General features: G+C 38.6%; 1 protein-coding gene across 8 annotated transcripts in view; it reads left to right on the top strand.

Annotated features, from left to right (window-relative positions):
* The window catches only part of FRYL (FRY like transcription coactivator), a 263,771-nt gene that overhangs the window by 152,898 nt on the left and 95,552 nt on the right, over positions 1-15,321 (top strand). For 5 of the 8 annotated variants that reach the window (XM_047719250.1, XM_047719249.1, XM_047719244.1 and 2 more), the window contains 8 exons: positions 1,295-1,393; positions 2,400-2,501; positions 5,391-5,435; positions 8,415-8,518; positions 8,927-9,035; positions 10,539-10,625; positions 12,636-12,807; positions 13,264-13,396. In XM_047719250.1, coding sequence (XP_047575206.1) covers positions 1,295-1,393; positions 2,400-2,501; positions 5,391-5,435; positions 8,415-8,518; positions 8,927-9,035; positions 10,539-10,625; positions 12,636-12,807; positions 13,264-13,396 — 851 coding nt within the window. The remainder of the gene's footprint in view (positions 1-1,294; positions 1,394-2,399; positions 2,502-5,390; positions 5,436-8,414; positions 8,519-8,926; positions 9,036-10,538; positions 10,626-12,635; positions 12,808-13,263; positions 13,397-15,321) is intronic. The other 3 variants (XM_047719247.1, XM_047719246.1, XM_047719248.1) reach the window with 1 other exon arrangement.

The raw sequence follows: 15,321 nt of genomic DNA, 5'->3' as shown, positions 1-15,321 counted from the left end.
TTTTTTTTTTTAAGGACAGCTGTCATGTTGGATTAGCGTACCCCAACCCCAATAGGACTTCATCCTAACTTAACTAATTACATCTGCAATTTCCAAATAAGGTCACACATTATGAGGTACATAGAGTTAGGACTTCAGTATCCGAATTTGGATTGTGGGAGAGGTGACCCTTCAATCCATAGCGCCCACTCTGCACATAGAGCTCCTTCTGTCTGGAACCTTCTTGCCTCCTTAATAACTTTCCTACCTCCTTTGTCTGGTTGGACCCCACTTACTCATTCATTACGTGTATGGAGTGCTTTCTTTGGATCAGAGCCTCTTCTGTGCAAAAGGAATGCAGGAATGATCAAGGGAGGAAAGACTCCCTGCTCTTAGCTACTTTTAGTGCAGACAACAGATAGTCATCTAGTAGGTACAATATATAGTATGTAGATGGTGATCAGTACTATGGAGAAATGTAAAATAGGGTGGGGGGGAAGAATTGCTGAAGGAGTAAGGAAGTTGAAATTTGAGATAAAGTGATTAGGTGAGACCTCCACCTGGAAAGAGGTGATTGTGTGGTAACTGTTGGAAGAGCTTCTTGGGCATTAGAAACCAGTGCACATGCCCGGAAGCAAGACCATGCGTGGTATGTTCTAGGAAGAGCTAGCTGAAGAAGCCAGCTGATGTGGCAAGATCCCAGGGCAGGAGGGCAGGGTAGTGGAGGACAAGGCCAGAGGTTACGCAGGGAACTATTGCACTCTTTTCAGGCAAGAGGAGCTGGATTCAGCTGAGGTGTTTTTTCCTTGCGGAGGTTTTCTCTAGGGGCCTCTTATGCGAGGCAGAGTACCGAGAATTTCTCTCTTGTAGCCGTCTGTTTGCTCTAGCGCATGCGCACTTGTCTGCTCTCGTTCCCCAGTTCTCAGGCCAGGGACCGGGCTTATCTTCTTTCCTGAACAGTAGTCATTAGGCAGTTTACAGGACTTCAGTGAGATAGTCGTGAATTATTATTATTTTTTAAAGATTTTATTTATTTGACCGACAGAGATCACAAGTAGGCAGAGAGGCAGGCAGAGAGAGGAGGAAGCAGGCTCCCCCCAGAGCAGGGAGCCCTACTTGGGGCTCGATTCCAGGACCCCGAGATCATGACCTGAGCCGAAGGCAGAGGCCTCAACCCGCTGAGCCACCCAGGCGCCCGGATAGTCGTGAATTATTAACGGATTTCGAACTTTTTAGAAGTTTCCTGTAATTCTTGGATCATTTAACTTAATGTTTGTAACCATTTTCTTTCTTTTTCTATTATCTCTTGACCTAGGCTGTTAAAAATGAAGTGAATGTTCCCTGTTTGAAAAATTTCGTGGAGATGCTCTATCAGACTACTTTTGAACTGAGCTCCAGAAAGAAGCATTCATTGGTATTGAAAATCACTTCAACCCTTTACATATTTCATTAGGAGTTAGAGTAATTGATTTATGAATTCAGGAGAGATTTAAGAGAATTACAAAAGCTGAAATTATAAAATATCCAAAATACAGCATAAGGGCAAGTTTTTTATATTTTTCCTGCTCTTTTTAAGACTTTCTAGTCCTAATTGGACTAGCTCTACATTTGATAGGTGATTCAGATTTCATTTTAGGTATTGGCCTGTCTTGACAGCTGCTTTAAATTATGTATTATACTATGTGGAAGGTTGACTATACTATTGAACTATAAATTCCCTTGTTTTACATTTACAGAAGTATTAGATTATTTAGGAACCGTTGTCTGTCTAATGACATCATTCCTATTTAGAGATTTAAGATTTATCCCCCCCCCTCCCCTGCCGCCCCTCTTAACCACCCATTTCATATAATGTTAAAGGAGTTTCTGTAAATTTTTATGCAGCTCGGAGAAAGTGTGGAGAATTAGACAAATACTTGACCACTTACGATAGAGATCTAATGAATAAATAGTGATTATGCCAGGCATTGAACTAAGTGCTTTGCATGCTTTGTTTTACTTTAAGCCTCACAACCCTGTAGAAAACACGTAATTATTATTCGGAGCTCCGCATGTTAGGAAAGCGAGCCTTGGAGCACATCATGTATCTGCCCTGAAGTCACACACCTGGCAAATAGCTCAAATTTTAGTGCCAGTCCGTCCTTGATCCCAGAATCACTAACCCCTGTATTGCTTGAAGGAGCGATGGGTCTGTGGAAAAATAAAAGCATGAGAGGAGATAGATTAAGGAGTTGTTCTAATAGAAAATTTGCCTTTTATCATGTTTTTGTTAGATTCCTCTGTGAGATCTTACCTCTTATGACAAATGGGAATCCTGCCTAAAAAAACGTACTTCTCTTTGTTGATGAGAATAAATATAATTAACAGATCCAGTGCTTTTCCCTGAAAAATGTTAATCCCCCTTTCCCTGTCTCCTACAGGCTCTATATCCACTAATTACCTGCCTTTTATGTGTCAGTCAGAAACAGTTTTTTTTAAATAACTGGCATATTTTCCTACAGAACTGTTTGTCTCATTTAAAGGTAAGACATAGTCACGTTTCTGACCTGTAAATATTCTTGACTATAGTATATTCACTTATGTGTGTATATATATATATTGAACAATATGTATTAAAATGTTCCTTGTTACTGGTACATTTGAATAGTAATACTTTACCATATTGCTTTTCTTAAGTCATTCTTTCTGTGAGGAATCATGTATCGATATGAATAAACTTGTGATTGAAAATTTAGTTTGACTTAATACAAAATTATACATTTTTAACAGCTGTTGTTTATATTATCTTAGATCTAGCAGTATTTGTTAATAAATACATTCCTTTAGAATTGCAGAGTATTAATCTTACAGAACCTTCCAGATACTTATTTTGTGTTTCATTTTGAAAAAATTAAGTAACGTTGTCCCCAGTCTGAAAAGGAAACAAGCCTTGATATTAAATGTCACTAAAAGCACATTTAATGTAAGTATGCCCGGCGGAATCGAAAAGCCTGGTATTGGATCCACATGAGTACCAAAGCTCCTTAAATGATTCTGCCTCGAACCAAGAGATGGTTGTTACTAACACTATTTTGCATATCTATGTCTGGTCTCTCACTGTTGTCAACAAAATTGTGCGATAGTAGGATCTTTATCTTCCCAGGGTACTCTGCTAGCAGAATCTAATGGGATTTTCCTTTCTTCCGTGGATAGGAGCTCAGTTCGTGTCTGCATAAAACATGGCACTGTTCCTCACCTGAATGTCATGGAAATGCTTGATATGAACACTGTTTTTGATGCATGGATAGATATGTTTGAGTATTTGCTTACAAGTTATAGAAACATGATGGACATGACATTTCATTTCCTGTTACTCCTCTAAGTTAGGGATAACATCAAAAACTTTTATACTTTGAAGACAATGAAAGCAAGCACAGATAGATTAAATGACTTTTCTCTGACCCTATAGGTCATTGGGGTATTTGAGAAATAGGTCTGGCTCTTCTTTCCCACTTTGGGAATGGTCCACGGAACCACATTATCCTATATATACTTTCCATGACATTGTATATCATTTTCCAAAGTGCCTTGATCACTTAAAGAGGTATACAGAAAAATATCAGTCTTTGAAAAACAGTTTTGGTTATTTTTCTCTTAGCTACACATCAGTATTACTCTTACTTAGATGAGAATTGATATGCTCTCTTTGCCTCCTATATGAAGATTCTCAGGACCAGATCAAGCTTGTTAAACTTTTTATCTCATGCAACCAGAAAATAGGTTTTATTTAATTAATAGCATTAAACTGTTTTCTGTCCTCATTTTGAAAAATTCATATAGATATAGATACCGAAAGGGAATTGATCATTTTCTGGGTGGTATGATTTTTCCATACTTGTAATAAAATATTGTAAGACATGCATTTAAGTGTTTGCTGAAAGGTTGCTTTGTTTCATGACAACTCATACTTTTCTGTTGCTTGTTGGAATTTTTTTATATATATACGTTTCCACCTAACATATTTGCAATTCTTTCGCAGTACCTTAACTTTTATTTTTTGTCTTAAGGCTTTCGTTTAAAATGCTGTTTTCTTTGAACCCTTACCTCCTGTTAAATATTTCTGGCATATTGTCCATTTTCATTAATGGCAATGTCCATCTGCCAGGCTAAAGGAGATAAGAGCCACCTTAGCATGAATATTTGGAATATAGTTGTCTTGGCCATTAACCCTTAACTTACATTAAGGCTCTATTCAGCAGAAATTTTCTGAATCGGCTCCTGTTTATTAGGCTTTAGAGACTGTGGCTACACTGCAGTTGAGGTAAGACATTGAGTATGCAGGGAAAAAACCTACACTAGGTAACTAGTACGGCAGATATGATTTATTTGTTTTATATATAGGAAAAACTGGTTCAAGATAAAGGCCTACAGTGATTTTTGTTTTGAGATTCAAGTAACCTCCTGATTTAAAAAAAAAAATCTATAACAGTTTTTAATTTATTAGACTTATGACTTCTTAAAGCTTATTTTTATTAATATTTACCATATGCTAGATGCTCTAAATATAGTATCTCTTAATTCTTACTGTAAATGAGGCTATAAGAAGATAAGTAACCCATGCCAAAAAGTGGTAGAGATAGGATCTGCATCTCGATCCATTCAGTTCCATAACTTTTGCCTTTTTGAGGCAAAATTTTGCTATACTGAACATTTTCAGAAAATATTTGGCTACAATTCTAGGATAGTAAAAAGCATTATTCTCTAGAGCCATAAGAATAAATAGGAGACATTTTCAAAACACTTCACTATTGTCCACTTTTTTTTTTGAATGACCCTACTAGTTTTTGAAGTTGGCGGCCATGAGAAATGGGCGTTAATCCTGTTGGCCCATAACTGCCATGAGAAAGCATCCACTGATATTCACAGAAAATGCTAAATCTGTGTTTTGTGTCCTAAACAGAATTTAGTAGTTTCCTATTTCCCTATCTTTATATCCGTTAAGGTCACTGTGTGAAAAATGATGGCCAAGTTTCTGAAGAATAATTGGAGAGGGATTGGGGGAAGGGGACTAATAAGAGTAGATTTCCTATAGAAATAATTGAAGAAGATTTTTTTTTTCTACAGTGCATGCTTATTTTCCTTTAAAAATTTACCCTTGCTGAGACTCGACAGCAGTGGTCTGAGGAACATTTAAGATAGTTAACAATTTAACCATTTTCTCTTAGTTCGAGTACTGTAGATGTATCCCGTGATCCCCGAATTGTAGGATTTTTTTTTCCCCCTTAGTGTTTCTGGCCACTGTCTTGGAACTTTCAGATTTCTTCTAAATAGAGACCTTGGTGAAGAGCTGTCTTGTTTTGTGCTTATTTTCATCTAACATGCATGTGCCGCATCTCACGTTTACGTTTGCTGTCTCACATTGCTTTATTTAGATGCCATCTAACAACAGTATCAGAAAACAAATAGAAACACTCCAGGTGAGTTGTGTTGACGGTACAAAGTAAACTACTGCTTTATCTCCTTTAAGTGTGGCTTTTTTTCCCCCCCTGACCCATTGTTGCATTGCATGTCTGATGTATTTATTCCAACCTGCTTCTCTTCCTGTCAAAGACTAGCTCCCAGCAGTGACACTCTCCAGGGTTCATATTAACGTGGCCCCAAGAAGATGAGCTTACAGGCTGGAAGGGATATGAATGTGGATTCTTAACCCACATCCTTGATTTTAAAATAGTCTGTTTAATTTATTGTCTGACATTAATTACATTGTTATAAATGAAACTTTAAGAATTTAAGTGAAATTAAGGCGATAGTGGCTTAGATTGTGACTGTGATTTTTGATGCATGACTTTTCAGAACTTTTATCCTATTGGTTTGGGTTTTAAACAAAATATTTTGGTTTTGGTTCCCAGTAGAAAAAAAGGGAAACATTAAAAATGATTGCCACCAGACATATTGGACATATCAGAACTTTATTGGATTTTAATTTACATAACAATCTGATTATTCATTTTATACCAAAAATTGTGACTAGGGAATTATATATATTATACATCTATCTTTGTTTAAGGCTCAGATCAATTTAGGATGTTTTAATTATTCAGACATGTAGAGCAGCGTTTTAGTGACTGAATAAGTATCATTGCTTGATCATTTTTCATGTGGTTTTGGCTTTGTTCAGTATAGAGTAACTCTGCTTTGTAAACATCGTAGTCCATCTTAGAAAGTTTGAAAGTCAAGTGGTTTTCATTCTGGATACCTCAACTTTTAACATGAGATAACCCAAATACTTTATTAGCCATTCATACAAGAACATTTTTTATATGAAATTGGACTTAAATATTTTTAATATATTTTGAAAATAGAATGTGATAATGTGAAAATAGTACTTGGAGTATACATATTATATTTTGATATCTTGGATTTAAATGATAGATAAGAAAGTACTACAAAAAACTTGGTTGTAACTAGTAACAATGGATATATTCCTTGATACTTCATATGTTACTTTAGTTACATTAGTAACAAATTAGTAACCACTAGGGAATGTATTTGAAATTTGGACTCATTATGGATTTAGCAGTGGCAGGAGATTGATGTTGAGACACTGACCAGCAGAATAATTGATACTCCATTCCTTTTTTTTTTTTTTTTTTTTTTTGTTCCCTTCAGCGGTGGGAAGGGGCAGAGGGAGAGAGAGAATCCTTAGCAGGCTCCACATCCAGAGTGAAGCCCTACCTGGGGCTTGATCTCAGAACCCCAAGGTCATGACCTGAGCTGAAATAAAAAAATCAGTCCCTTAACCAACTAAGCCATCCAGGCATCCCAGTATCCATCCCATTCTTAATTATATCAATTCTTCATACAGATGTGTAAAATCATATTTTCTAGTGGCTGTTTTTTTCTTAATCCCGAGTTGTTACTGTTTTGCATTGCTTTTCATACGTAGTTGTCCGTTTTTCTGCATATTAAGAGAATGTAAAATAGAGTGGCTAAATTATTTAGTATTTTAAAACTACCTTTTATTCCTTGCTGTGTATAAAATAATTGTTTAACAATAAGAAGTCCCCAAACCTGGGGCACCCAGGTGGCTCACTCAGTTAAATTTCTGCCTTCAGCTCAGGTCATGATCCCAGGGTCCTGGGATTGAGCCCCTCATCAGGCTCCCTGCTCAGTGAGGAGCCTGCTTCTCCCTCTGCCCCTCCCCCTGCTTGTGCTTTCTCTCTCTCTCTCTCTGAAATAAATAAATAAATAAAAATTAGGGAAAAAGAAATCTCCCAAACCAAATTAAATGAATGCTAATTTATAGCAAATCAGTGCATCCTAGAACCAATCAACATGCATAAAGAAATGCTTCTGGGGCACCCAGGTGGCTCAGTCGATTAAGCATCTGACTCTTGATTTTGGCTTGGATCATGATCTCAGGGTCATGTGATCAAGCCCTGTGTCCGGCTCTGCACCGGGCATGGAGCCTGCTTAGAGGTTCTCTCTCTCCCTCTCCCCACCACCCTCCCCCCAGAATGCTCCTAATGAAAGTGACCAATTAGCTACATTTTGAAAATTCACAATTACATCTCATTACATGACTCTGGTCATTTGAGAACTTAACTTTCTAGTAGAAGTAGCATGAAGAAAAAGTTTACAGATCAAAATGTGATTGAAATGGAATAATTTTCTCATTCTAAATGATAATTTAAGTCCTTTCTCATTCTAAACAAAATGTAAAGGTATAACAACTAACATATATTGAGCATTTAACATGTGCCAGGCAGTGTTCCAAGTGCTTCTCACATAATAACTTCCTTAGTCTTTGAGGTAGGTACTATTTTGTCTCCATGTGAGAGATGACAAAATTGCTTGTGGCACCAAGTGATCAAACAGTGCCCCAGGATGGACTCTGGCCGGTATCATTCCTGATTTCAGAGTCCATGCTTTTCTCCCTCTATTCTGTTTTCCCTTATAAGGATAATCACCTTATAATAAAAAACAAAAAATAAAAGGATAATAGTTCTCATTTTTTCATAAATGCAAGTATCTAAAATAACTTTTGGTGTTCTGAATTTCAACTATGTATGGGCTGCAGTGAATTACTCCAAAGACGAGTAATCCTTCCATCATGATGTCAATACTGTGTGAACCATTTATTATCAAGTAAGTTGATGGGTGTATAATTGAGAAGTTCTTTAAAGTGTTAATGTAATATTAATATAATACTAATATTTTACTATTTTGTTTGAGCATTTAAGGAATGGCTAAGGATTTCCTTATTTATGGTTACCTTTCAATTTTCTGTACTTTCCATATACCTGGATGTGTATTTACATATCTAAGCCTGCTTTAGATTGAAAGACAGAAAGGAGTAGGGCAATGGCTTTTAGTTCTTGATAGATTGTATTTGGTCGGAAATGATTACAAGTGGTTTAATAAGTTTATTTTTTTTCTCTTTTGTTTTAAAACAGAATAAAGATCCTAAAATGTCTCGCGTTGCACTGGAATCTTTGTATAGATTGTTGTGGGTTTATGTAATTAGAATAAAATGTGAAAGCAACACTGTAACTCAAAGGTAAGTGCCTTTGTATTAAAGTATATATTTAGGGGTGCTTGGGTGGCTCAGTCTTTAAAAGGCTGGCTTCGGCTCAGGTCGTGATCCCAGGGTCCTGGGATCGAGCCCTGCATCAGGCTCCCTGCTCAGTGCGGAGCCTGCTTCTCCCTCTCCCGCTCCCCCTGCTTGAGTTCCCTCTCTTGCTGTCTCTCTCTGTCAAACAAATAAACAAAATCTTTAAAAAAAAAAAAAAGTGTATGTTTTTAAATATCTTGGTTAAAAAACATCACACTGAATGGGCTTTAGTGAGCCTTGCAAAGACCTTAAGAAGGAATATGAATTCTCTTGACATCTTCGAAGAGTAGGAAGAATGTTGTCAATGTCATTATCTCTTTATGACTCAGTCTCTTCTTTTTTTTTTTTCTGTAGTCGTCTTATGAGCATAGTGTCAGCACTTTTTCCAAAAGGTTCACGTAGTGTGGTTCCTCGTGATACACCTCTCAATATATTTGTGAAGATTATTCAGTTCATTGCTCAGGTGAGTGCTGTACCCGATAATACACATATACCTGCAACTTACACATAATTTATTATAGTAATTTGGAGTTTTAAAATTTGTTGCCCATCTAAAAGCATGATAACAAAACACTTATTAATTGTGAATAGTGAAAACTGAGCGTATGCTAATATTTTTTTTTGTGACAAAGTCAGTTTATCCTTGATCTGCACCCTTGCAAAAGACAGTGAGACCCACAGGCAGAAGAAGCACGTAATTTAGAAGGGTCCAGGAGGTCTCTCCCAAGATTTTTGGAAAATTGTTCTCTCGTGCATTAATCTAGTTTCTTAGGGACAGATATAGAATCCACTGCAGCCAGCGGAGCCCAGAAGGATCTTTGAAGCAATCTGGATGGTTCACAGAGTTGCTAGTAGGACAAGTCTGAATGACTAAGAGGAAATTGCAGAATTGGGCTATCAGGGTAGCTGCTGCCGTGGTCCCCATCAGTAGAAGATTCCTTCTGTCCTGTCCTCTTCCTCAAGTATGCCGGTTCCCATGGACTCACATGGGTATATGCCCCTTGGCAGGGTCTAAATCATATCCCGAAGCCCGCTATAGTAAGTAAGGAGCCCTGGGTATTACAATTTGAGCTCTTAGTCTCTGCAGTAAAGGAGGGTTTATTACACAGTGATAGAAGCTGAGAGAGCAAATCCCAGGTTTCGGTCCCCTTCCCTTTGGGGACATCAGCCTTGGAGAAGCATAGGTAGGGTTACCTCGCCAACTAAGGAAAATGCTTTGATTTCAGAATATTCATTGTGTTCTCTCTGAACTAAAACTGTGACAGTTTTGACAATTGAGATCATCTATAATGTAATAATTTTGAATAGTGAAGAAATGAATATTTAAATACAGTGAATGCATTACTATGTACTGGAGCACAGAACTAATGATGATTAAATGAGTATAAATGTTTCCTTAAGGTGAATGAAAGCAAACTGCTTTAGCCCTTGTGTTCGGAAAACTTTTGCCCCTGGTGCACATCTGTGTTTTTTTTCTTTCCCCTCGGATCTTACCTACTCCCTTGGATTAATCACCACACACCAGTGAGAACTCTGTGACTCCTATCAAACCTCAGTTAATCTTACTAATCTTTCATGTCCTGGGAGGTTTCCCTGGAGACCTATTCTGCCTGTCTTACTATGAACTCACCACTCTCTGGGCCTGCTGCATGACTGTTGCTTTGGGACTCCCTTTCGTCATCATTCTGGGAATTCCTTCGCGTAGATATTTGGGTGTGATTTTGGTAAATGAGTGTTTGAAATGTTTATCCTATTTGTTGGAATACTAAATCATTTGATAATTAAGTAATATATTTATAGTCACATTTTTTCCCCCTGAATTTGTAGGTATTTTTCTTTTGTCCAGCTAGGTTAATGAAGTTCTTATGGGCACAGACCTGTGTTGTTGCTATTATATGTTTAATTCTTAACATGATACCCAACACATAGTAGAAGGTTATAAGGATTCCTTGATATTTTTTTCTAGGAACGTTTGGATTTTGCAATGAAAGAAATAATATTTGATCTTCTCAGTGTTGGAAAATCTACTAAAACTTTCACCATTAATCCAGAGGTAAAAAAAAAAAAAAAATTATAATATGGTTAATACCCTATCCTATATAATCTTTTTATTTTATTTTTTTTTAAGAGCAGCTTCTGGAATCAGAATGCTTAGGCTCAAACCACTAGTTAGAAGCTTTGCTTTTAATTACCAGTGTGATCTGGGACCAGTTATTTCACCTTTCTGATGGCCGACTCAATGGTTTCATAGCATGGTGAAAAATAATCAGGAGAGGAAGTTTTCCAGATCAATCAGGTCAGCAGACTTCTACAGGTTGTGATATGAGCTCAGGTTCCTTTTATCAATATCAGTATCAGATTTTTATTTACTTCTTTTTTAAGATTTTTTTTTTACTTATTTGACAGGGAGATCACAAGTAAGTAGAGCAGCAGGTGGCAGAGGGGTGGGGAAGCAGGCTCCCCGCTAAGCGGAAAGCCCGACACGGGGCTCAATCCCAGGACCCCGAGATCATGACTGGAGTCGAAGGCAGAGACTTAACCCCCTGAGCCACCCAGGCACCCCAGTATCAGATTTTTAAATAAATAGTATTTATTTAGCATTTAGTTTAGTTAAAAGCCAGAAAAAAGTTACACACTTAATCAAATATTGGCAAATTGCAATACATGGGAAGAGTGAATAAGTGGGGGTCCTTCTGTGAACCCCCAGTATATTATGGACCTTTCCCACTTCCTTCATGATGTTTTCTATGACTGTGTGACATGACCATGTGATATTTAGACTAAGGGAGGACACCCGTGCTATGTCGTATATAAAGACGCGTAAAGCTTAAAACTTTAATCTTATTTAAATTCAAAAATACATATAAATACAAGTTTTTATTTTCTTCTGGTATTCCAGTGAGCTTGTCTTGCACACCCATCAGGATGCATGTGGCCACTTTAGAGACCACTGGCGTAGGGCAGAGAAAATGGTGGCGTAGGGCAGAGACAATGGCGGCGTGAGTGGAGAACAATGGTGGTGCAGATGGTGAGAAGGTTGTTGACCATGGAAGGAAACCTCGAAAAGGGATCAAGGTTGAGGGGAAAGTACATTTGGCTTGAATGAGTTGAACGTGAGGCATTTTGACATCCAAGTAGAGCTGTCATGTGGGTCTGAGGGTCCGAGTTCAGAGAAGTGAGGCTTCAAATTGGAGGGCATTGTGGTATGGATGGTAATGGAAGCCATGTGGACTGAAGTTGCCCTGGGAGAGAAAACCTAGTGATAGAGGAGAATGCTGTCTCAGACCTCGTCCTGAAGCAGTCTCACATTGACTGTGGCGAAAGGAGGCCAGAGCTACAAGGCTGGCAGAGATGACTCAGCCAGCCATGGCACAGATGAGTCAGAGGAAGGGAGTGTTGCAGAAAACAAGGACGAGTTGACAGAGTCCTGTGCTGCTTGAAAAGTCACTGCTGAAGCAGTTGCTTCAAGGAAGTATTATAGAAAGGACTTACTCCATTAAGATAATTGAACATAGTTAATGAAAGTTAACAGAATATATCCAGTTGAAAGGGAAACACTGGAGATGCAAGCACGAGAAGGGGAAATGGGTGGTGTGCCATTGCCGGGAAAGCAAGAACAGATGGGATCCCAACACCAGGGAAGGCCAGCACCCCCTTGACTGTCAGCAGAGCAAAGGAGAGGGAGAAGAGGCGTTACCTCATGAGAGACTGAGGTCAGTTGATGGTTTTTTCTGCTGTGAAGTAGGAGACACATCATCCCTTAAAGGAGGAGATGGTAGAAGGGTCGGATTGCTGAGGAAGGAGCGAAGAGGATGGAAATAAACTTTCTAGAGAACAGGAGAGCCAGCTGGCCTTGGAAGTGAGGGGGTGGCATTCAGGAATTTGGTATTAAACTGTAATGCCCAAACTACATAAAAAACACCAGACAGAAAAGTTAGATTTCCTCATGTCCTCGTGCCCCCCATCCTCCCAAGAGTTAACAGACAAGATGTTTTCAATGTGAAAAAAGGATATCTTCTGACTCTCTGATTTCATTCTGAAACTTTTTGTTTTTTTCCTGAAGAGAATGAACATAGGCCTCAGAGTCTTCCTTGTAATAGCAGACAGCTTGCAGCAGAAGGATGGGGAGCCACCGATGCCCACCACAGGGGTTATTCTTCCCTCAGGAAACACTCTTCGTGTCAAGAAAATTTTCCTCAACAAAACCTTGACAGATGAAGAAGCAAAAGTCATAGGTTAGTGTTAACTGGGCCAAATAAACTGCTTTGTGATAGAGTTTAATTTTCTTTTGAAAAAGTTTATGAACAACTAAATCTAAAATTAATATGTTGGTCTAATGTGGTTATTCCAGTATAGAGTGATACAGAAAGTAAATACAATTTTGATAAGACCTCCAAGGTTTCTCATTAAGAGTCTTCCAATTCAGTCATTATTTTTTTACATGATACTATCCACTGCATTTTGTACTTCCCTCCAAGTAATTTTAGTTCTGTGCGTGAGTTGTACACATTTTCTTCAATATACTGAAGCTGATCATTAGGGAGAAGAGTGTAGCACAATGGACATTCCTCCCTTGGTGCCAACAATAGCTGATGTCCTTGAAAGATAGGCTTTTATTTTTTATGGAAAGTAACTACGGCTGTTCTTTATGTAATTTCTGACATTTTATAACCACGAGGCTGTTTCCCTAGGAATGTCAGTGTACTATCCTCAAGTACGAAAAGCATTAGATAGCATTCTCAGACATTTGGACAAAGAAGTTGGGAGACCGATGTGTATGACCAGTGTACAGATGTCCAACAAGGAGCCCGAAGACATGATCACGTATGTAGTTAACTATTTCTCTTCATTGCTATTTCAGTTTTCTTAAAAAGGTAGGTATGGTTCATTCTTGCTTCCTTTCTTTCTCCTCTGGAGTTGCCCCATATTGCCATCTGCTGCACTTCTTAATACAGCGATTCCTTCCACCTGCTCCGTTTTATTCTTTAAAATGCTATCGTTGGGCACCTGGGTGGCTCAGTCATTAAGCATCTGCCTTCGGCTCAGGTCATGATCCCAGGGTCCTGGGATAGAGCCCCACGTCGGGGTCTCTGCTCGGCAGGAAGCCTGCTTCTCCTTCTCCCACTCCCTCTGCTTCTGTTCCCTCTCTCACTGTCTCTCTCTCTGTTTCAAATAAATAAATAAAATCTTTTTTAAAAAATAAATAAATAAAGTGAGGGGTGCCTGAGTGGCTCAGTGGGTTAAAGCCTATGCCTTTGGCTCAGGTCATGATCCCAGGGTCCTGGGATCGAGCCCTGCATCGGGCTCTCTGCGCAGTGGGAAGCCTGCTTCCCCCCTCTCTCTGCCTGCTTCTCTGCCTACCTGTGATCTCCGTCTGTCAAATAAATAAATAAAATATCTTAAAAAAACAAAAAATTTTAAAAAAAGATAAAGTGCTATCAAACGAGTTGAGAGAACAAAAGTCCTCCTGAATCTCAATGTCATTGTCAGTGACAAGGCCCTGTCCTTGTTCCATGACCGATAGATAAATCCTGGTTACCCTTGACATGTGTGGGTGTTGATGGTTTAGTAAGTCAAACACATACTCTTATTTCCAGAATCCCAACAAAAAAGAAAACCTAAAAATCTCCCGGTAACAAGAGGTACAGAGAGGAATAATAGGAGTTGTTTTCTTGAAATACTACATCAGCCACCTGCAAGCACCCCACCCCCCCTGGCTTGTTGCTGCTTGTCATTCAAGCATCTTTTTTTGTTATTGTTGTACGACAATAACTTGTATTTGCTAGTAAGTATCTATGTATCCTGTAATAAGAGAGGATTTTTTTTTAGATATTAATATCTGCATTATAGGTTTTAGAACACCAAACTGGATATTTGATCTATCAATTTAATTAATGTAGAGTTATTATATACTGGCATCTGCTAACATCTCTGAGAACTTATCCAGTGTTGACGTTTGTCCCCTCTGCATTCCTTTCCCTGGAAAGTCTCTGTCCTCTTCATCACAACCACCTTCCTCACTTTGTGACCAAGTTGGCCCTCACTAGCTTCCTCTGGCTGTACACATGGGGTCTGCAAACACAGCAGCGTGCACACTCCCTGCCAGCTGTCTCCTCTGTAACGCCATTCATGTTTGGTTCCAGTTTCACCTACAGTGAGACCACGTTTCCTTTCTCTGCTGCGCTTGTGTCCTTGTTGGCCAGTTTCTTCTTCTGATGATCCGTGCTTGTAAAACATAACCTGTGTTATCCCTGGAGACAAGGAAGCAGCACAGTTACCTGCTTTGCTGTCTGTGTGAAGGAGTAACAAATGTGCAGTGACCAATCACAACAGACTTGGACATGTCTGGGGCCCCTGGCTGGCTCCATTGGAAGAGCATGCGACTCTTGTTCTCCAGGTCATGAGTTCAAGACCTGTGTTGGATATAGAGATTACTTAAATAAATAAAACTTAAAAGAAAAGTAAAAGTAACATGATTCATCAGGGATTATGATGCACATCTGTTACTTACATAGTGCTTTGTGGGCTGTAGAGCTAGCAGGGAAACGGGTAGTATTCAACTGAATTATTGTAACTGGAATTCATGCATATTGGAACCATCTAAAGAGAAGGTGGACTATATAAAATGTTTAAAAGTAGGTTAGCAAGGCTTTTGCCACAGTAACGAATACTGACCCAAAATGCTGAGACCATCCAAATTCTTTTCTACCTGAGAGGATTTTCGGCCACTTCAAGAACAATTTGGATAA

This window comes from Lutra lutra, chromosome 2 (genome assembly GCF_902655055.1).
Source record: "Lutra lutra chromosome 2, mLutLut1.2, whole genome shotgun sequence".
Classification (NCBI taxonomy): Eukaryota; Metazoa; Chordata; class Mammalia; order Carnivora; family Mustelidae; genus Lutra; species Lutra lutra.
The sequence above is the reverse complement of the archived record's forward strand: the minus strand, read 5'-3'. Positions and strand labels throughout refer to the sequence as shown.